The sequence below is a fragment of the Sipha flava genome, unplaced genomic scaffold (genome assembly GCF_003268045.1).
Source record: "Sipha flava isolate LNK unplaced genomic scaffold, YSA_version1 50_pilon_pilon, whole genome shotgun sequence".
In the NCBI taxonomy this organism is placed as follows: Eukaryota; Metazoa; Arthropoda; class Insecta; order Hemiptera; family Aphididae; genus Sipha; species Sipha flava.
The window spans coordinates 1,249,947-1,271,228 of record NW_020273428.1 but is presented as its reverse complement, the minus strand read 5'-3'; the positions used below and the strand labels follow the sequence as shown (position 1 = coordinate 1,271,228).

Here is a 21,282-nt window from a genome sequence, read left to right as displayed (position 1 = left end):
ATAAATAATAATTATTGAGATTATCGACTAGACTTCATGAAAAACCCGTATGGTATGGCATTCGCTGTATCTATAAATGCAGTATAATAGTAACAAATCAACGCTTCAATTTTATTACAAAATTCCGTGTGGACAATCAAATGTGTTTTATATTGTTTTTTTTTACTCAACGATAGTTGTAAAATATTTTAGTAGGTAACGAAAAGGAAAAACATTAATTACCGGGCCAACCTAAACAAGAGTTTGGGAAACGCTTTCTTATAGCTTATATTTTCACGTTCACATAATATAGATAAAATAATTATTGCCGGTCGATATTGCCAAAAATAAAATTACTTACTCTTATGCAACATATGTATAAATTATATTAATTAAATAAATTCTTATGATACAGTTCAAGTGTTCGACGGAATTACAAAAACCGATCAGTCAGTATGTGCGTGTTCGCGCGTATTATTTTTACGTGTAAAACAGTCTTAGTTTTCATGTCTTGTGATTTTTTTTTTTTTCATTTGTTTATATACATACATATCAATTTTGTACGGATTAATTTAGCCGTTATATATACTGACATGTATAATTTATTAATATGTGATAATTTTAACTTTTCCGCATAATTATTTTCTTTACTTTGAAAAGCTAAGTGTGATTTTAATAGTTTTAAGTTTAATGTTTTAATGGTAAAATTTCAAAAATGAATTATTAGTTCCAGTTAAGTACACCAGATAAACACACGATATATGCAAATATCTCGATCTACTATCTAAATTGATATTTTTTTGCAATTATGGATAAAGTCGAAAAATCATAATAATCAAAATTACTTGTGTGCATGCTCACCACAAACATAGATAAAGTCAATTGATATTGCCAATGGGATGTCCGATAAAAAATGAAACGAATATTTCCAGAGACATATTTACAGTGGAAACAGTTGAATTAATTTTATAACATTTGAAGAAAAAACTAATGACAAACAAAATATATTATAAACATAATCGAACAGTTGTTAGCTTTGTCCTCGTTAATCATAAGCAGACTGCAGATGTTGGAGTTCTAAAAATATGTACGGGATAAACATATGATATTAAGCAATAAATATAAAGCAATTAAGTTCTAAAAACTTTAAAAAAATATAAAATAGCAATAAAACTCAGTTTTTCTTCTTTAAAAGTTCTAACAAATTTCACGGTGTTTTAAAAAAAGTAGTGACGCGACATAGTAATATTTTTACGGTTAGTATAATTTCAAGATTAACTAACCTACGGATACATACAATAAACACAATGTATGGTATATTTATCCACACAAATAAAATATAAACTTTTTAGTTCCAACTTTTCTGAGATTTCAGTACTATGCCTTTTTTTTTTTTTAAAATAATTAATATATGGTATCAAAATTGATTATTAATTTAACTATAACAAATTTAATAACAGTTTAAAATATTATGATCGCCGATGAATACATATTTTTTAACATTATACGTACTTGGAAAAAAAAATGAACATCAGTATTTCTTTCCATTACATATAGTATTCCATAGTGTAAAATAATATTATTTAAAACACACACAGGGCGAATTCGTTTTCGACCAAAATAAAAATGTGTACAATAAATTTGAAATAATAAAATAATGATTTACAATATTTGATTATGATGGAAACTACTATAATATAGCGAGGTTTTAGGTTCACATACAGAGCGTAATCGCATTTGCAACAGTATCAAGGTTTGTATAAAAATTAGGTTAAGCTTAGACTATAATTCTCCTTAGGGCGAAGCCCCATCCCCCCCCGAAAAGTACCATGCAGTGGCACTCGAGTTTGTGATTGGAGCTTGCAAGCGTAACGAGCGAAGTCCTAACAGTTTTAAAATTAAAATTCCGATTTTTCGAAAAAAAAAAATGCTAACAATTTTCATTACTATATGAGATCAGAACTAGATACTAAATATCGTTCTCTTTTATATTAATATTTTAATAATTAAGTATTGACACAAATTGTACATCATTATTTTATTATTTTAAATTTATTATATACATTTTTGTTTTAGTCGAAAAGGAAATCGGCGTATTTTAAATTTGGTCGAAAAGTGAATCGACATATTTTAAAATTGGTTGAAAAGTGAATCGGCCGAAAAGGGAAGGTACGTTTTTGTTCGAAAACGGCCATGCCCTATATACATGCAATGTCCTCTCTTACTGTTCCAGGAAATTCAATTCAAAGGTTTAAAAGAAATTGGCCACATGACGTCATAACATACAGAAAAAAAAATAAAAAAAATATCAAATATAAATTGATACATGTATGTACTTGTATGAGTGTGTATATGTATATTTTATAGAGGTGCTACTAATGAGTTGCTTCCTCCATCACGTGTTCATATCTTTTTTCTCTTGTTTATTAATCAAATTTTCTTATTGTGCTTTTATACTTAATAAATTATAAATATTTATATTAATGAAAAAATTAAAAATATAGCGCAAATATATTAAATTTTAATTTAAACGACAATATTTTTATGAATATTAGGTATTTTTTCATGACGGTAGAAAGAATTTACCTAACATGCAACTAATGAAAACACTATCATAATAATTTTTTAATAATAGTTTTTACTATTTTAATTATTTTAATTGTACGTCAATATTCGAATGTAATCGTTTGTAATATTATTAATGAACTGTTTCACAAATATAAAGATATAAGTAAAACGTATAAGCTATAAATGCCACTAATAATTATGCTGTACTGTTGGAATACGCATGAACAATTGCTGATTCAATTTTTGAAATGGCCTAGAAAAAAAAAATTAATTTTGAAATTTGTTAGTGTTCGGTAAACAAACATTGGCGTTTTAAATGTAGAAAATATTGTGTTATACTTTGAACGTAGGATAGAGGCCGGTTTTATGCGTCCTTAAATTTTTCCCTTTCGAATAACCATTCCAGCGATTGCCGTCGACGAAAATTTGATCTCCTATCTGTAGATCAATTTCTTGCGGTCTATTGGAATTGTGCTGCAACACGGCTTCATTCAGCCTATGACTTTGACCGCCAAAATAATAAATGTCGTCTAACGAAGCGTACCGTTCCGATGCGTCGGGATGGAGACTGTTCATTAGCGCGTAGGCTATTCGACACACCTGAGCACGTCAAAGGTTGAACTTAAAATGAATTTCAGTATGTAGTGTAATACTAGTATATTTTTATTATTATATTTTACTTGCGAGGAAAATGTACAAACTAGGTAGTCACTGAGCGATAAAAAATGTATGTCAATGATTAAATCAATTAACGATTTTCTCAAGTCGTATTTTTTGAACGCAGTTTTAGATATATTTTCGTTGCAAATTATTTCATACTCTGGATACCTAAAAACGTTTAACGACTAGATACCTTATATGGTTCGATAAATTACTACTATGTGCAGACAATGGATTAAAATCGGATTTTACATACTTGCGTTTAGCTTCAGCGAATAAATTTGGTTCGTCTGTAGCTAAATAAATTCGTTTCTTTTTAATTTGACCACTTAATTCTTTTAGCTTATAGTATTCTTCAACATGAATCATGTATTCTTCTAATGCGTGGAAGCCAGCATCTTTATTGATTTTGTCAGCTCTTCTAACATGTACTCTATGTAGAGTAAATTTATAAATATAGAAATATTTTTTCATAATATTTAATTCTATTAAATTGCATACTTATAAATTGAATGTTTATAGTAAGCTTGGGTCACAGGTACATTGTTTTTGTTTCAATTAAAACTAATTGATTTTAATACATTTGCAATTTCTAAATCATATGATTACTATTGTTTGTGAAACAAAGCTATGTACTTAGTGACTATTAAACACATACGTGTATAAATATTTTAATATTAACTTTACCCAACAGTTGGGTTTTGGAATTTCATTTTCTCAGCACACTCATCAAATATATTACTAATTGTTGGTTGTGGTAGGAAAATAAACTTGAGAAACTGGCCTATCCACCAGACCATAGGATCCCCATGCAAAACGTTTAACCGCGAAGCAAAGTCATCGGGTAACACCGGAGGAAGAAGACGAGGTTTCGGGTGGACGTCATCGATTATGGGTAATTGCACTATTTGATCGGTTTGATTTCCTGTAGAACATGGTTTTATTGAATATGTTATTTGTAAAAATAAAAACTATACCCGTTGAAAATTAATAGGTACCTGTCCATTGAGAAATCGATTTATTCATCACCAATGGACATGTTCCATTTAAGGTAAAAAAAAATTTCTGCCACACGTTATTGTATTTCATTGGAGTTAGAACTAACATTCTTTGGGTTTCGTACGCGACAATGAAACAGTAAACAAGATGGTGAAATTTATAACTGAATCCATAAACCTGAACCATAGATATTACACAATATTAAGGTAACTAATATTACGAATGTTGCAATAGTATTACGAACTATAAGTATATCTTGTAAGCAAATATAAATTTATAATCGAACGCACCTTATTTAAATTACAAACTAGCTGTTTAGCTATGGAACAGTCTAGCGGATTTTGTAGATCATCTAATCGGTTTTGTATTAGTCTGCTCAAGTTTTCAGATTCCTGTTCTCGCCAGGTCGAATGGTCGTCGACGTCGGCCAAATCGGTTATGTCTTTTAACAATGACCTAAAGTGTTCGACGAGCATGTTTTTCATCTCTTTAATACGTCTCACCGTGCCTTTCTCTTTTCTGTCCAATGATTCGAGTTCGGAATTGACGTAATACGAAAACTCTTTAACGTTCGAGTGTATACGGCGCCGGAGAAGTTCATACTCTTTGGATGGGACGATTAAAGTTGCATTGAAGGTGTCCTATACACACGATCTTACTATAATATCTCTGTACTTACAATACACTCGGTGCTTTCTAAAGTAGATATTTCCCACGATTTCAAAATATTTATTTGTTTTTTTTAACTTGTAGATAATTTTTTTTTATCTTTCGTGTTATTCATATTTAATTACATTATTAATCCTAACTTTAAATGTTCAAGTGGTAGTGAAAATAATTTTGTATTTATTCAATTTTGAGCCTATATCGTTTATTTGATGAGGTGTCTAAAATTAGAGTAAGTTTCCAATATCTTATGGCTATTTCTTTTTTTTATAGAATTTTAACAATAACCACTTTATAATAATTTGTTTGAAGGATTATGTCTGCTGTACCTATTAACTAAATAAACATTATAATAAGAAATATATTTTAAAGTTAAATAGGAAAGAATATATGGAGTATAACTTATTGGTATTTTGGATTTCAGGTTTTTAAGTTAATTCAATTCAGAATCAAAATTTGACAGAATAATTTAAGATTAACTACCTAGTTATTATAAAGTAATGATAATTATGTGTTAAAAAGTTACCATGTGTATTTTGTCGGAAGTACTTTTTACTTGTTGTATTCTTAATCTAAAACAAAAACACTGAGTTACTATCAATTTAATGTAATTTATATATAAATTGAATAAAAAATATTATAATCTATACCTTTGAGTATTCCGCGCCTTGCATAATTAGCGCCCGGTGCAATTAATCAATTTTAACGCTCCTACTCTCTCTACCAAATATGGTACAATTGTATGTATAAAACACTGACGATTTCGTGACGGTAATCCGTACGGTTTTTTTTTTCTGGGGGGGGGGACAATTGTCGCGAAAACGTTTCAAGCGCACGTGCTAAGGTTAAAAAGGTGATAATACCCGTGGTTGTTTTTTAGCACTAGGGGTTGTAATAAAAATAATAAAAAAATACTTCAAGTGCTCTATTTGAACGTCCAGCTCGGCGTTGTCCGCGCGTACCTTGTTCATCAATAGAACGGTTTCGGTCAGTCTCTGGTGCAGTCGGCTCAGGTTGTCGCTGTCCCGTTCCTTCTCGGGTTCTCGCAGCACCCAAAACTGGAACGCGATCCACACGAGCAAGAAGAACGCGAAAACGTGCAGCGGGTAATTCATCGCGTGGTCGGGTTTGGTCTGGACGGGGCCAAGCTACGGCGATAGTGCGCAATCGCACACGCTTCGTCCAAGCTACGGTGGCTACGGTGTACGAGCTACGATAACCGGCCACAGGGTTGCAGCTGGATCTCGGACCACCTCGTATTCGTATGGGTTTCGTCTCCGGCTGAGCCCACGCCGAGTTCTCTCATCGGCCAGTCGGACGAGGTAAAATGTAATGCGTCCGCGATTCGATGGCGACGGATTACCGCCACATGTTTTCGTTCACACAATCCACCTGCCGATAAATCGTTTTCACGTATGGCACGTATTTTTTTACATTTTTTTTTTTTATTTCCGACAGGTGATTTATTTCGGGAGTTCTGGATATTACTATGATTTATCGTGGTATTACGAGTCGACTTTGTTTACAAAACGATCGGCTGTCCTCCGAAACACTAGCGACATCGTTGGATGTTATGAAACAACGAACGTCCTTGTTTATTCAACTAGTTTTAATATCATGATTTATGAGATAGTTTTATTCTTTGAGTACTGCAATGGTAAAATTATTTGTCTGTTACGGGTTACGGTCGGCACATTGTGTCTAATGGCGAAAAAGAAAAAAAACTATTATTTTATTAGTTTTTATGTGGCAGTTAACAATTTTCTGCTAGCAAAAGTTTATACTCCTGTACCTATAGTTGAAAATCCAATTATACCTCGTTACACAGTGGGGGCAACACTGCTTTCACAGCTTTCAAAGTTGGCATTAATTCACAGAGCTGAAAATGTACTTTTAAATGAATATCGTTCTTTAGTAATGTTATAATATACATATATATATATATAATTTACACATTAACATAAGACATTTAGTTTATACTAAAATATTTTCAAGTAGTAATAATAATATTAAAAATTTAAATTTTAGGATAAAAAAAACTGACCTTTTGCTAGTAGTTCCGTTTTAATTTGAATGCGGTAAACTTAAAAATCATGAAGTTATAACCACAAAAATAAGAAATTTTATAATTCTATTATATTATGATGCGTGGTGGACTAATGTTACAGCTACTGTAACTAAATAAATTTAAGCCCACACTGTGTGCATAAATCTTGTTTCCGATGCATTATGAACTCCTTTATCGAAACATATATCAGGTGCACGAATATTAACCGTGGTGATTAAGAACAAATTGTCGATAAGTTTTATTTGTATAGTTTTAATCTTTTATTCTGGTTTATAAAAAAATTTTCCAAGAAAGTGGATCTTCAAAGGTTATTTTTAATATATCGTGACCGAAGAAAGTTTGGTCACTTCTGACTTATAGAATAATGAAAATCATCAAATTAATATTATACGGAAAACAATATTGTTAACTTAAAATAATTTTTTATGTATTCTGTATTCATCCTGATACGTACAGAGAAATTTACATTTTTTTTTTTTTTTTGGTAACATTTTAGTGATTAACTGTCATTAAATATAAATACTGCTTAATGGTACGCTACAATACTACAATAAACATTAAATATCTGGTACCTATTGATAATAATGATTATAATTGAGTTTTCATAGATATTATTAGAATATGAAATATTGACCAAAAAATAACATTTTTTGAAAATATTTTTTTTTTTTTATCTAGATAAAAATGAAATTATCTTTCATCTTTATGTAGATATTTTAATTTTTTTTATCTTTCATTTTTATCTAGATAAATTTTGCATTATCTATTCCCAACACAGCTTATTTTTATTATTTACTTTCGTAGTATAGCATGAAATAAAATTTAAATAAATTCATTATGCTTATAAGTATTAATCTAAAGCCATTTTATGTATGCATTTGGTAATTTATACGAATTATTCCATGTTAAATTATTCATAAATTTTACTTTACATTTTAAATTAGATGGATTTTAATTCATTTTCTGTTTTTTTCATTATATGCTATGTCCAAGTATTGAGTTGTGTGTGATGTAAATAATATATTTCAATCTAATGTGCGTACATTTATATTAACCTTATACCAACTTCTTTGATAACATTTATTTCACGTTCATAATATACTTATTGATAGACATCCTTTTTATACGTTTGCAACTCATTCAACGCCAATCAAGATCCTGTATCTCGGCTAATATGGTAGATACGCAAACAATTATTCAGCATTAAACATGTGCAAGTGACCTGTCAAAGTTATGTAAATGGTAGTAAATTGCAATGGCCTACATTTATAGATTAATATATTTCATACATTATTAATATAACAAAAGATATAATATAAATATTAATAAAATTAATAATACCTAGTTGAATTTAGTTAATTATCCATTACGTTGATGGGTGGACCATTTAACCCTTACTATCATAACTTACAATCATCTACCTATCATTTTTTAAACATTCCAGTGCTATTGATTAGAATTCGTATACATTTTGCACATGTATCTACCATTTCTTTGCATTTCATAATATCCGATATAAATGGTTTGATCGGCACATGGCTGGCAAAAATAGGATTTATCGAATTATACTATCATATTATATATATCAGATGTGGCCAAACTTTTTTCGGCCACGATCTACTAAAAATATACATCACCTTTGAAGATTGACTTTCTTGGAAATTTTTTTTATAAACCAGAATAAAAGTTAAAAACTATACAGATAAAACTTATCGACAATTTGTTCTTAATCACCACAATTAATTTTTGTGCTTGTGGCCTAAAAATAAATTCTAATATAATCGACTCTGAAATCGTCCGCGATCGACTGTTTGGGCGCCCTTGCTATAAGTATTGACAACTACGGGTTCCAAGAGTGAAGTAATGACTATTCAGCATATAGGTTACATGTGTATACTAAAATAAAATACCTACTATATTTGGAACTTCCATGGAAAAATAAGAAATTAAGTTTAAAAATACCAAAAATATATTCCCGACATGAAAATATAAACAAAATGTCATACCAAGAAATAATAATTACTTATTAATAATACACGAATCATGATTATGAATACAAAATCTATATGTTTAAAAGAAAGTCAGGTTATTTACAGAATTAATAATTCAAGAACGGCTTGTCTGATTTTGATGATCTCAGATTTGCTAGATTCTTCTTCGTACAAGAATAAAAATAACTCTAATCTTTGCAAGAATATAGACAATTATCTAGATAAGTAAAAATTTTATCTTAGATAAGTAATTAAATAACTTAGTGTTATTTATTTAGATAAGATGAAAGATGACAAAAAATCTATCTAGATAAGTTCCAACACTGAAAATAAGTAGGTAATCCATTGAATATAGAATAAACATAATAGTAATAATAATAATAATAATAATAATAATAATAATAATAATAATAATATTCTATTATCAATTAATACAGTAATTTTTATTTAATAGTTCATGAACTAACTGTAAACATTTGACACTGATTATACGATTCGATATTTTATTTACGATTATTTTAATAAATATTTATAATTAATTTCTATTTAATTTGCAAATCTATAGTTACGTTGACGCAAACTGTGTAGAATTTTTACCAAAACAAATAAAAAATACTTTTACGTGATTGATGAACTATTAAAATATTTATTCTGCAAATATTATTGAAATGTTAAAAATGTATTATGTTCGAAGAATTATTTTACGTGACTATGAGTATATTTTATAAATAAGGAAAATTGTATTACATAATTACAGGCGCATATCGAAGAGAAGGGGGATCAGGGGCGCTTCCACCCAAATCTTCCAGAAAGTTTTTTTTTTCATTGGTGGCAATAAAAACTATTCAATTACTTTTTATTGATAGTTAAAGAACCTTAAACTTTTCATCTACCAATAGAATAATGTGAACAGTTTAAATCGTACAGAATTGGTTATAATTTCTTGTCAGACAAGCCACATACCAATAATGGTATTGAATCTTGTTTATCGAGTTGTATCCTGTATAAATCGGTAATATTATACAGCGTACTGTAATAAAACTTATTGAAACGTTAACTTCGTTACTGCAAGAAATCGTTGACCGTCGAGCGTCACAAGTCACTCGGTAATTTTCGTGAAAAAAAAAACAACCGTTTTTTATTAGTAAATCCTGAATATAAAAGTATAAATTCTGCTCGCGAGACATTAAATCATTTAGGTCAAATTTACTATTCAATACGTACATGATTTCTTAAAATTTTAGTTAGACAGCCAACAGCAGAATAAGTTTTTCTACGCTCATAGCAGCGGTGGCGGTGGTGATAACGTTACCACTAGCTCGCGCACTCTGCGGCAAATTATACTATAAACCACGAAATAGCTTATGTAAAAATTAAAGCATACAAATTTTAAATTTTGTTTAAGACTACTGTTGCACGACAAACACCCACTCATTTTTGATATGAAGCAGCTGTTTTAGAAAAAAAAAAATCAAACCACCTTTATCGAACTGCTAATGTTTTTCAATATTGATTTTTGGTCGGTAACAAGATCATTTCAATACTATATTTAGTTGTTGTTATGTTTGATGATGTATTTATTTTTTATTTTATCGAACGCGTTTACAGCAATTCATTTTTAATAATATGTCATTGGTTCTCGTCTTCTAGCTCATCAGTGTTCACTGTTATATCGGGATAAGTAGCGAAATGTTCAACTTCGACTTTCGGAGTAACCTGAAACCATTTAATGTAAAATATTATATGTCATTGTATAAATACAATTAAAATCAAATTAGCGGACTATGCTATATATTTTTTTAATTCGTAGTATATGAATTGAGTATGTACCGACCTTAAACGTAGGATAAAGAAGAGTCTTATTTGTTCTTAAATTTGTTCCTTTTGAATAACCATTCCAATGGTTACCAGCGACTTCAATCTGATCGCCTACTTGTATATCCATCTCCAAAGTACTATTGGGCTTATGTGGTATGACCGCAATATTCAGTCTATGGATTTGACCGCTAAAATAAAATGTGTCGTCTAGGGATTTAAACTGAGCGGATGCATCAGGTTGTAAACTATTCATTAATTCATAAGCCAATCGACACACCTGTGTAGAACGAGAAATAAAACCTCATAATCATTCGTTGAATTCGATACGTTTTGAATAGTTCACTGTCAAAATGATTTTGTAATTTTAAAAGACTTCAAAACGTGGTTTTTATTATTTTTTTGGAAAAAAGTAAACGCGGCTATAAAATAATGTTTTTTTTTGACAACGAATCGGGAAAATAACGTTGTATAAATATTATTAATATATAATTATGATAACGACTAAATATTATGGAATACAAAAAAAAAAAAAAATATACGAGTAGATAGCACAACGTTAGAAAAACCTCTCGATATATTTTTTTACTCAAGTATAGTTTTTTACTAAAATTTATCTTCATTATAATTTGTTCACTATTTGATATTTTTGACAAGACGGTTTTTATAATTTTGAAAATATATTGAAATATTATATAATATGATCCAAAAAAAGGTATTACTGACTAGATGATAACGATTAATATTTTAATAATAATTGTTTATAAATAATGTACGTATACATACATTCGACGAAAACGTGCAAACCAAGTAGTCGCAAAGCGATAGAAAATGGATGTCGATATTAATATTCAGAATTGAATGGTTCATTTCGCGGGTGGCGAATTTTCCAGATTCAGATAAGCTTGGGTCTCCAATAATATCATACTCGGGATATCTACGCAGTACAATGTATATATTAATAATAATAATAGACATAGAAATCCAATAATACTATATAATACTATATAATACTATAATAAATCCAATAAAAATACTCGGCTATACACATGGAGCTGTAAGCGATATTAATCGAACTCACTTTCGTTTAGCTTCATCGAACAATGTCGGTTCGTCCGTCGCCAAATAAATACGTTTCTTATCCACTCCACCGTTTAATTGTTTGATTTTGTAATACTCTCCGACGTGGTACATGTATTCGTCTAGTTCATGAAGAGCGGCTTCACTGAAAATCTTGTCCTCCCGTCTTATATGCACTCTGCATCACACATATTTTTGATAGCCGTAACATAATATGAACGGACGGAATTAATTACCCGACGATTGGTTTTTGGAAGCGCACGCGTTTGGCGTATGCGTCAAACGCATCGCTGGTTGCCGGTTGTGGCCGGAGCAAATACTTGAAAAATTGCCCTATCCACCAGACGGCGGGATCACCGTGCAGGACGTTTATCCTGCGGGCCAAGTCTTCGGGCAGCACCACCGGGATGAAACGTGGTCTGAGGCGGGGCGAGGGGTATGGGGGTTCGGGTAGGGTGAGATTGACGACTTGCACGTCCCGGAGGCCTGGAAATGATCGCGCGAAAATATTAGCATTACGAACAGAGATGGGAAACGGTCATCATGCGATAACGGAACGAAACGAAATTCTTGTGGTAAGACGCAGAAACGGACGGATAAAGAGGATATGTCATTATTAAGGTATGGGATTACCGGGCCATTCTAAAACTGGTTCATTCGCCGCCACCGACGCACATGTGCTGGGCGGCAAAAACAACGTGTCCCAACCACCGCTGGTGAACTCCCAGCTGGCAGGGTTGCCTATGACCAACGTCCTCTCGGTGCCGTACGCGATAATCAGGCATTTGATGAAATGGTGTAGGCGACAGCTGTATCCGCACCAATGGCTCTGAAAAATAACACGACACGTGCAATGCAGGAGGACTAAAGGTCGGGGCACAGCAGATGGTAATGGTCAGGCACGGATCCGAGAGGCGGTTAAGAGGCTTTAGCCCCCTCCCTTTGATGTATTATGTAATTATGTAATAAATATTTAATAGGTAGGCATATATTTAATTGCAAATTGGTTGAAAGACTATTGAACTTATTAGTTTATCATATTTTATCATTTTAAAATATATTATAACTGATATACATATGTGTTTACTAAAATTATATATTTTGCGTTTTTGTGAATACAAATAAACCCTATGCCCTCATTTAATATTTCTAGACCAGTTACTGGTAACACAAGGTTGGGAAATCCAATAGGAAAATAGCGTGAATAACAATCATCACAGTCGTATTTCAACGGATTTAAGAACGGCTGTAGCCTATTTGCACCCCAGAGTAGTACATTTGCGCCCCGAGGGATGTGGACAAATGCGCCCGAAAGATAAGGTACTACCTGCCGATTTATAGCCCATATGCACCAATTTCGCATACAACGTTGCCATTGTGATTTATAATATAGATTATTTTTATCTTGATAAATACTTAAATTAAGTAGATAAGTATAATTATAAAAAATATAAAATATATACTTATATAAATTATAGTATTTAAATAATAATTGTCTAAATAATATAGTTTAAATTTTATAATTTTTTCAAAATTTTGGGTTTAAAAAAATTAATCAATATGGCAATAACTAACATTAAATCCAGGATTTCTAAGTTGAACAACACTTAATTAATTCACACTAAGTTTTATTTACTGTAGTCAAAACTGTCTTTAATATCGATTAATGTTGACTTTAAACAATTCGTTTTTACATACACACTACAATTTTTTTTATCGCAACACCAACTTATATTTCTCGAAACCAATTTGTGGAATTTGAAGTTACGAAAAATTAAACATTCATGATTTTTAGTAGTATTTATTATATTAAAATCCATTTTTATATACTCGTAACTCACGTATAATACTCTAGTTAAAAATTTGTAGTTTGAGTAAAGTTGCACTACGCATACACAGAGAGAAGTGAGTCGTCATGAAGTGCAATTAAGATAAAATGGACCGATATTCGATAATATCGATAAGAGTGTAACGTAAAAATTAAAAATAGTTAAAACCAGTAAATAATATGTACAATTTGGCGGCCGGACACCATATCTCGATTATTATCAATAATCGAGTAACTCGATTATTTTCACTGGATTATGCCCATCACTATGTACAATAGTTTTAACTTTATAATTGCTTATATTGCTTGTATTCCAGAATACAATTTGGCAACGTTGCACGGGATCAACACTTTTTTTTGTTTTTGTTAAATGTTTCGGGCGCAAATGGGTTATAAAAAAGGTGTGATGGGCGCAAATGGTTTCCACCGCTAAGAAAATTATCCCTGTGCCGCCTACCGTGGTTCACATTCAAGATAATATGTGATAAAAGAATAATATGTGCAGATAAAATATATCTGTTTTCACCCGGGACTCACGTTGACGAAGTTGCACACGAGTTTTTTCGCATTACCGCAGTCGGGCGGGTTCTGCGAACGGACCAGCCGTTTCTCAACCAAACGGCTCAGGTACTTGTTTTCTCGGTGCCGCCATGCCGAATGACCGTCAACGTCCGCCAGTCTGGCCTCGTCGTTCAGCAGCGACCTGTAATGCTCGTCTACCATGCTCTTCATCCGGTCCACGTGGTCCACGTCCGTCACTTCCCGGCTCAACGATCGCAGCTCGGAGCTGATGTAGTACCAAATTTCTTTGGTGTTGGCGTAGATCCGGCGTCGTACTAGTTCGTATTGCTCGCGCGGACCTTTCCACGCGTTCGCGTCAGAGTTCTGTACAGGGTTCGCATCGTTTGTATTTTATTTTACGGTTAAAAACGGGGTCGAACCCTTTCGGACACTCTTAAATTAAAATATTCGCGTTTTTAAGCTGAACCGATTCCTAAAAGCTAACAAAACGTGATATACATTTTTACGTAAATCATTTCATACGATTGCTCAAACGAATAGGGATAGAGAAAGGGACAAAGGAACGGCTTTATCGAGCAGGGACCTTAGAGTTTAACAAGGATGATAAATTTAATGAATCGACTTGACCAGATAACAATCGTTAAAAGAACTTTACTGATATCATACTTTTGTGTTCAGCTATAGACTAAAAACAAGAAAGTTATCTTAATATTAAAAATAATGATTAACCATAGGCAGATATATGGTTGAATCTATCTGAGGCTAAAATAATCAAAAGGGTATAATAATAATGTATCGAATGAAATATATTTGTTGATGGGACATGTGTTCAATAATAGTACATGTCAGACCAGTGGCGTGGCGAGTTCAACAATTTTTAGAGACAAATACATTTTGTCGACACCTACCCACAAGGCCGTATCCTGGGGGAGTCCAAGGTGTTGGACCCGCCCCTTAAATTTCTTCAATATTTTACGAATGTTTAAAATACTTATTTATTTTTAATACCAACATAAATATTTTCAGTCAAAAATGACTTAAGCTCCAATTAATCATTGACTGCTTTAAATTTTATATCATAATATAAAATGAAAATAATTTTGATAAAAGAAGATTAAATATTTTTTTGTCTTATTTTTAACCAAATATTAAAAGTTAAAATCTTAATTCAATAAAATTACAGTATACATGATTTGAACCCCTCCCGAAGAAAATTTTTAGATACGGTCTTGCCCATTCACCCCCCAAAAATCTGAGAGGTGACTGCCTCTCGATTACCCATATCGCTACTCCACTGTGCCAGACTATTAGCGAGGGAAAAAATACTTTTGGTCGCATAGACTTAAACGTGTTGAAAATGATTATTATATTACATGCACGAGTTTTATAACTAATAAACATTAGAAATTTCGTAGAATACGGCGAAAATGGTTTCAAAATACAAAACAAAGTATTTGAAATATAACGCGTGTTTCAAATTATTAAACATAAATAATTTTAATATAAATTCCATTAATTTTTACATCATAAATTATAGTTGTAATAAGGTATCATAAATTATAGTTACCTTATTTTTGTGCTTTTCCAACCTAAAAATATAAACCAATATCATTATTATAAATATGTGTAAAATATGTTTTGTTACATTATTTTTTTCGAATTGTTTGGAAGAAATAATGACGCCATATTTTTAATTTGATTGGAATGTTAAAAATGATTAATAATATAATCGTAAATAAATTCAAATTACAGTCTAGCCAAAATGTTTTGATTTTGTTATTATTAGAAATGTTTAGCTGTTTTACAGTTCTGTATGATAATTTGTGAAATAAAATCATATTGTAATAAAGAGTTTCAAAATGAAAATGATACTATACTTTTTAACTGAAACATAGGTTGCCATCATTTTAATGATAATAATATACATATCAAACAGGCATTAGAAATTAATTTTTAATTTTTGTAAAATATTATAATATAGACTAGCGTATTTAATTAATCTTCCAAACTATGTTCGCATAATATGGTGCAGAGATAAAAATACATTTTATGCAAGCTGGTCACTTTTAGCTTTAAATTTTTGTTTTCGATATGCAGTTTTTTTAGTTCATTTATAGCTTCATGAAGTTTCTTGTTTAAATATACTTCATCATTGTGATTGAAATCTGGAGACAGCATATAAATTACCCATAGAAAAATCATTAAAACAATGAAAGTTCGCAGCCTTTTGTTTATTCTCATTTCTTCAATGATTACGGATTTTGATGTACATATAATATAATATGTATGTATCTAAAATTAGAAATTGATGGTTCTTCATTACAACATAATAATGTAATTATCAAGGTCACTACGACATAATCAAAACCACTATTTTATCTTTATCTTAATTTATTTTCCTTGGGGGTTGTCGAAAAAACTATTTATTAAGCTATTTTTATATTGGAAGACGGGTTATTAGTTAATATGTTAAACGGGTATATTTTATTAGTATAAGAAATTGGGAATATTAATATTATTTTTTTATATATTATATACTATTTTTATTAATCTGGAACAACAAAAAGCCTTCATACTTTTCCTTATTCTTGACCACCTTATGCACTACGCCCAAATATCTGTGTATAAATATGGATGTAGTGGCAATACTTATTTAGACATGATTTAACTTACCAGTAAAGTAGTTGACGTGTATGTACGCAGTTACTCCTGTTTTGTCTCAGTAAAGAAAATATATTATTAACTTAGTTTTAAAGTATCATTTTATTTTCTTAAACCATTCGTCTCCGTTGGACCGTTGCCGTGAAGGTTGCTACAAAAGTGGATTTCGTCGTTAAAAGTACTGAGTCAGTTTTTTGAGTCCGGCTCACTACAATAATATTAAAGTAATAAATTAAGAAACAAACATTTATTTGGAATTTTTCCACTGATAATACACTGTTTATTTGTATTGATATTCGAATTTAAAATCATTTTTTCGAAACTTATAGTCTCAAATTAATGAATTTTTTATTTTGTAGCAGTCAATGCTACGATATCCTATGGTCATTTGTATTATATATTAAAAATGAAATGTTCATAAAATTTCAAAAGTACTGCCTGTTTATATGCTAAATGCCTTCAATTAATTTCCAACTACAAGACAAACCACCTAATACGGAGCATTATATTCGTACCAAAATAACTGTATATTATAATCCAACTTATAGTTCAACATTTAGATTAAAACACTGTAGAGGTGATTAATAATTTTAAATGATTAATAGTTATGTTTAAATTATCATTTTCAGTTTTGCATTGTTTATTGTAATTCCGTGATATTAGTAATAGATAAATCTTACGCCGTGAAGTGTCGAGAATAATAACTAATTAATGGTCTCGTATAATATCCTTGAGTAAAGTTATTATATTAAAAATTTAAAAATTATATTGTAAACTGTGAAGCAAAACAATAACTCACCTAATAATATGAGTATATTATGAATTATAAGTGTAGCAAATATAAAGGTTTATTAAATTTAAATGTTAAATAATATTTTTAAATTTTACACGATTAAGCGTATCCCATACATAAATCGTACCACATTAAAAGTATGTTCAGGTAAATTAATCGAACGTTGATGAACTTAAACAAATAATAATAATTTTAGGTGATGGTAAAATCGCCATGAAAATAAGATTATTCGATTTACAAGTGGAAACACCACTTGTGTAAATACTTGATCGAAGGGGAAAACAAGCATAAACAACAGACGACGCACTGAAAAATCTAAACTATACGTGTTTAATTAAAATTATTGAATCACACTTGTGTGTCAAATGTTTGTTAGTTGCTGTACATTATTACCACATTATTATGTGTGTGCTAAAATTGTTCATTGGCCATTGCTGTTATTTTATAGAAATTTGTTGGTAATGTAATAATCAACTAGTTTCCCATTACCCATTTCCAGCAATTATTTTGCGAAACCATCGGATGATGCGTCGTTTTGGTAGATGTACACGCATATTCGTCATAAAATTCAATTTATATACGTGTTGTCATAAAACTGATGATTTGAGATATGCATTTAACTCAACAGCTGGTGTTGAACGTAATATAACTGGTAGCAGTGGCATAATTGTGGAAGTGGCAAAAGAGGCAAGTTCCCCTCCTGATAATTTTGAGTGGGCCAAAGGTAGGTTAGGTCATTTTGCCTCTTCCCACATAATCCAATAGCACAAATATTTGAATTATCATAAGTAAAGAAATAATGTAATATATTATTTAACATATTATAAGATAACTAAGGGGACTTAAGATTTTGATCATGGTTAATAAATTATTTTACCTCCCCTAGATTTTTTCCAAGTTACGCCACTGACTAATAGAGTTTCTCGAAAATTACCAGACAATAAAATAAGTGAGCCCCTGAAGAGCTCTCCCTAGTATATCTCTTAATGTACGATCAAGTGCTTCCATTGCTTTTTTTTGCGCTATAGTATATTTGTCCCATATAATGAGTTTAAATGCTTGAAGTACTTAACGCACGCGCCATGGAAACAAATAATAAAAAATAATAATAACAAATTCAGGGATAGTAATTTCTTTGGCATTAATAATAATAATTATTATTATTGAACTAATAGCAATCATCTATAAAAATTTTCATAGTAAATCTCAAAATGTCTGAGCACCTCCCGGGGTTGGGGCCTATCACTTTTAAACTCAGCCTATCTTCTGCTCATAGGTCTGATATATTTCTGTACCAAATTTTGTCGTAATCGGTCCAGCCGGTTAGGAATGCATAAAAGTCAAAAAATAGACAGAAATCCATTTATATATATATATATATATATATATTTATATATATTAGGGGTCGTAGTCATACACGGTTATTAGAGTATTCGTGTACCCTCGTTACGTGTACACGTGTATTATATCTATTAATAACTGTGTTTTTAATATACGGGTATTTTTTACTGATACACGTGTATTTAATACTAGCTTTTGAATACTACTAAATATACCAATATATAACTTACCTTAAAGTTACGATCAATTTTTCTACAGGTGAAATACAGTCTCTCATATTGGTATGTTGGTCGGTTAAATCATCTTTAAGAATGCCGAAAAGTTCATCAAATGAACTAATCGACATTCTTAAATAATTAAAAAAATTGTCTTCATATTTTCTTAAATCATAGTAAAATAAATTGAATAAGCCTTTTGCTGAGCGATCAGCAATTAATGAATGTACCCAAAACTTCCCGTTTTTTTTTCTTTGCACGTCTGTAGTAGACGTAGTAGCTGTACAAATAAGCAACACATGTTAATTCTTCAACTTCCACTTTGGAACTAAATATTGGTTTAATTAGTTTGTTTGAATGTTGTACATTGTAAAATAAAATAGTAAAATAACGTGTCTGGTGGTGTGTTTGGTGGCTATACTTTTTGGTGGCGCCACCATGGCCGTGTAGCGTCATGTGAAAGGGGCCTTATTGTTGGAAATTAATTTTGTTCATGTTAGCATTGTCTTCGAAATCCAGAAATTTAATATTTAATAATAGAGAAATCACAATTATTACCATACAAAAACATGGAGAATAAAATACACGGGTAATGTCGGGTACTTAGATACACGGATAATGACGGGTATTTACAAATACACGTGTATTTTATTTACACGGACTTTAATCCCGTTTCAGATAAGAACACGTGTATTGGTGAGCCTAATATATATATATATAGATATAAGATTAATACATTTTTTTCGACTTAGACCAACAAGTCGCACTTCAGTTAATAATATGTATGTACAAACAGACTATTTAAAAAAAAATAAAAACGATTACAGTTGTAAGTTTATAATATACGAAATATACAATAAAGTTTTTAATACGTTTTATTTAAAAAAAATTACAGATCTGAGTTCGAAACAATATCATCAATCAAGCGTAAAAAAAAAATCGATTATCTTTGTATTTTATTATTATTATTTTTTCTTGAAGTTTATTAAATTACAATAAGTATATTGAATATTAAGTATTAAGTAAAATAAATAATAATATGAATTCATAAATTTTATCCGATGTGTAAATATTTTAGATTCTAAGTGCAGTGAATGAAAATGTGCTTTTTTCTTGCTAAACACTTCCGTTTGGGAAAAACTAAAAACATACAAATCGACTAGTGGTGATCCCAAACGATGTAAAACAAATACATTTACACTTTACAAAGAATATATGAATTAATTCAAATTTAACTTTTGTAGATAAATTTTATTTTTATGTTTCAAAGTAGAGTATTAATTAGCTACTATGTTCAAAAAACTTGTGGCTTAGTAAACTCACAAAAAATGTATGAGGACAACATTTATGCCTAGTATCAACGTTTTTTTCTAATAACTTAAAATAACCATTATTTTTTTGAATTGATATTATTCAGTTCTAGCAAGCTTATTTTTTTTCTACAAAACCGGAATCGAAATTAGAACCCTTAAGAAATTAATTTAATAACCTAAACCGGAAATGGAATCGAAAATCCCAATAGGTTCCAGTCCTTGATTTTAATAATAATTTGTACACCGAACTTGATACACTGATATTATTTACTAATGGTGTTAACAATTCTTAATATTTTATACCAAATGAAAAATATGAAACATAATATTAACATTGGTACTTATTTAAAATTATAGGTCTTTTTAAAGAAAAAATCGAGTCGATTAAATGTAAAAATTCCAAAATTAACTTCAACCTATATAAAATATTCATTGACGAAGCTTCTGATATTCAATATTTAGTAAAAAGGTAGGTGAGATAAAATTGTTTTGTATATTTTGGCTATTCATTCTCTGTTTATTTATTACGATATATGTAATATTCATTAGTGAAATATATATTACATATTAAACTTCTCTACTCAAAAACAAATTGCTCACGATCATTTATTATTAAAGGGAAGTTATATGATATTTTTAAGAAATACATGGATTTATGACCCAAAAATGTACCGTTAGATAGATTTTTTTTTAGTTATAAAAACGGTTAATGCATCAAGCAGGTTATTGGAAAAAACAAAATTTGGAAATATGCCTAAAGAAATTGCAATATATTTAAATTTA

General features: G+C 30.3%; 2 protein-coding genes across 9 annotated transcripts; both read right to left on the bottom strand.

Annotated features, from left to right (window-relative positions):
* Positions 1 to 2,619: 2,619 nt before the first annotated feature.
* LOC112690589 (alpha-(1,6)-fucosyltransferase-like) lies at positions 2,620 to 6,792 on the bottom strand. Of its 6 annotated transcripts, none has more exons than XM_025564630.1 (9): positions 5,788 to 6,791; positions 5,399 to 5,444; positions 4,497 to 4,847; positions 4,206 to 4,383; positions 3,895 to 4,132; positions 3,464 to 3,640; positions 3,249 to 3,375; positions 2,887 to 3,147; positions 2,620 to 2,800 (listed from the first exon to the last, which is right to left on the bottom strand). In XM_025564630.1, the coding sequence occupies exons 1-9, from the start codon at positions 5,985 to 5,987 to the stop codon at positions 2,744 to 2,746; spliced, it is 1,635 nt and encodes a 544-aa protein (XP_025420415.1). In that variant the 5' UTR covers positions 5,988 to 6,791; the 3' UTR covers positions 2,620 to 2,743. The 6 variants fall into 6 exon arrangements, with proteins under 6 accessions (XP_025420415.1, XP_025420414.1, XP_025420419.1 ...); XM_025564629.1 differs by having other exon boundaries at positions 3,228 to 3,375; positions 5,788 to 6,789; XM_025564634.1 differs by having other exon boundaries at positions 3,228 to 3,375; positions 5,835 to 5,890.
* Positions 6,793 to 9,590: 2,798 nt separating this feature from the next.
* On the bottom strand, positions 9,591 to 19,731 carry LOC112690587 (alpha-(1,6)-fucosyltransferase-like). 3 transcript variants are annotated; one of them, XM_025564628.1, is made up of 11 exons: positions 19,202 to 19,731; positions 16,850 to 17,045; positions 16,221 to 16,468; positions 15,744 to 15,765; positions 14,192 to 14,539; positions 12,460 to 12,655; positions 12,063 to 12,312; positions 11,828 to 12,004; positions 11,533 to 11,683; positions 10,766 to 11,026; positions 9,591 to 10,647 (listed from the first exon to the last, which is right to left on the bottom strand). In XM_025564628.1, exons 3-11 carry the CDS (start codon positions 16,415 to 16,417, stop codon positions 10,561 to 10,563), a joined length of 1,689 nt encoding a protein of 562 aa, XP_025420413.1. In that variant the 5' UTR covers positions 16,418 to 16,468; positions 16,850 to 17,045; positions 19,202 to 19,731; the 3' UTR covers positions 9,591 to 10,560. The 3 variants fall into 3 exon arrangements, with proteins under 3 accessions (XP_025420413.1, XP_025420409.1, XP_025420412.1); XM_025564624.1 differs by lacking the exon at positions 19,202 to 19,731 and adding an exon at positions 17,637 to 17,791; XM_025564627.1 differs by lacking the exon at positions 19,202 to 19,731 and having other exon boundaries at positions 16,850 to 17,081.
* Between the last annotated feature and the right edge of the window lie 1,551 nt (positions 19,732 to 21,282).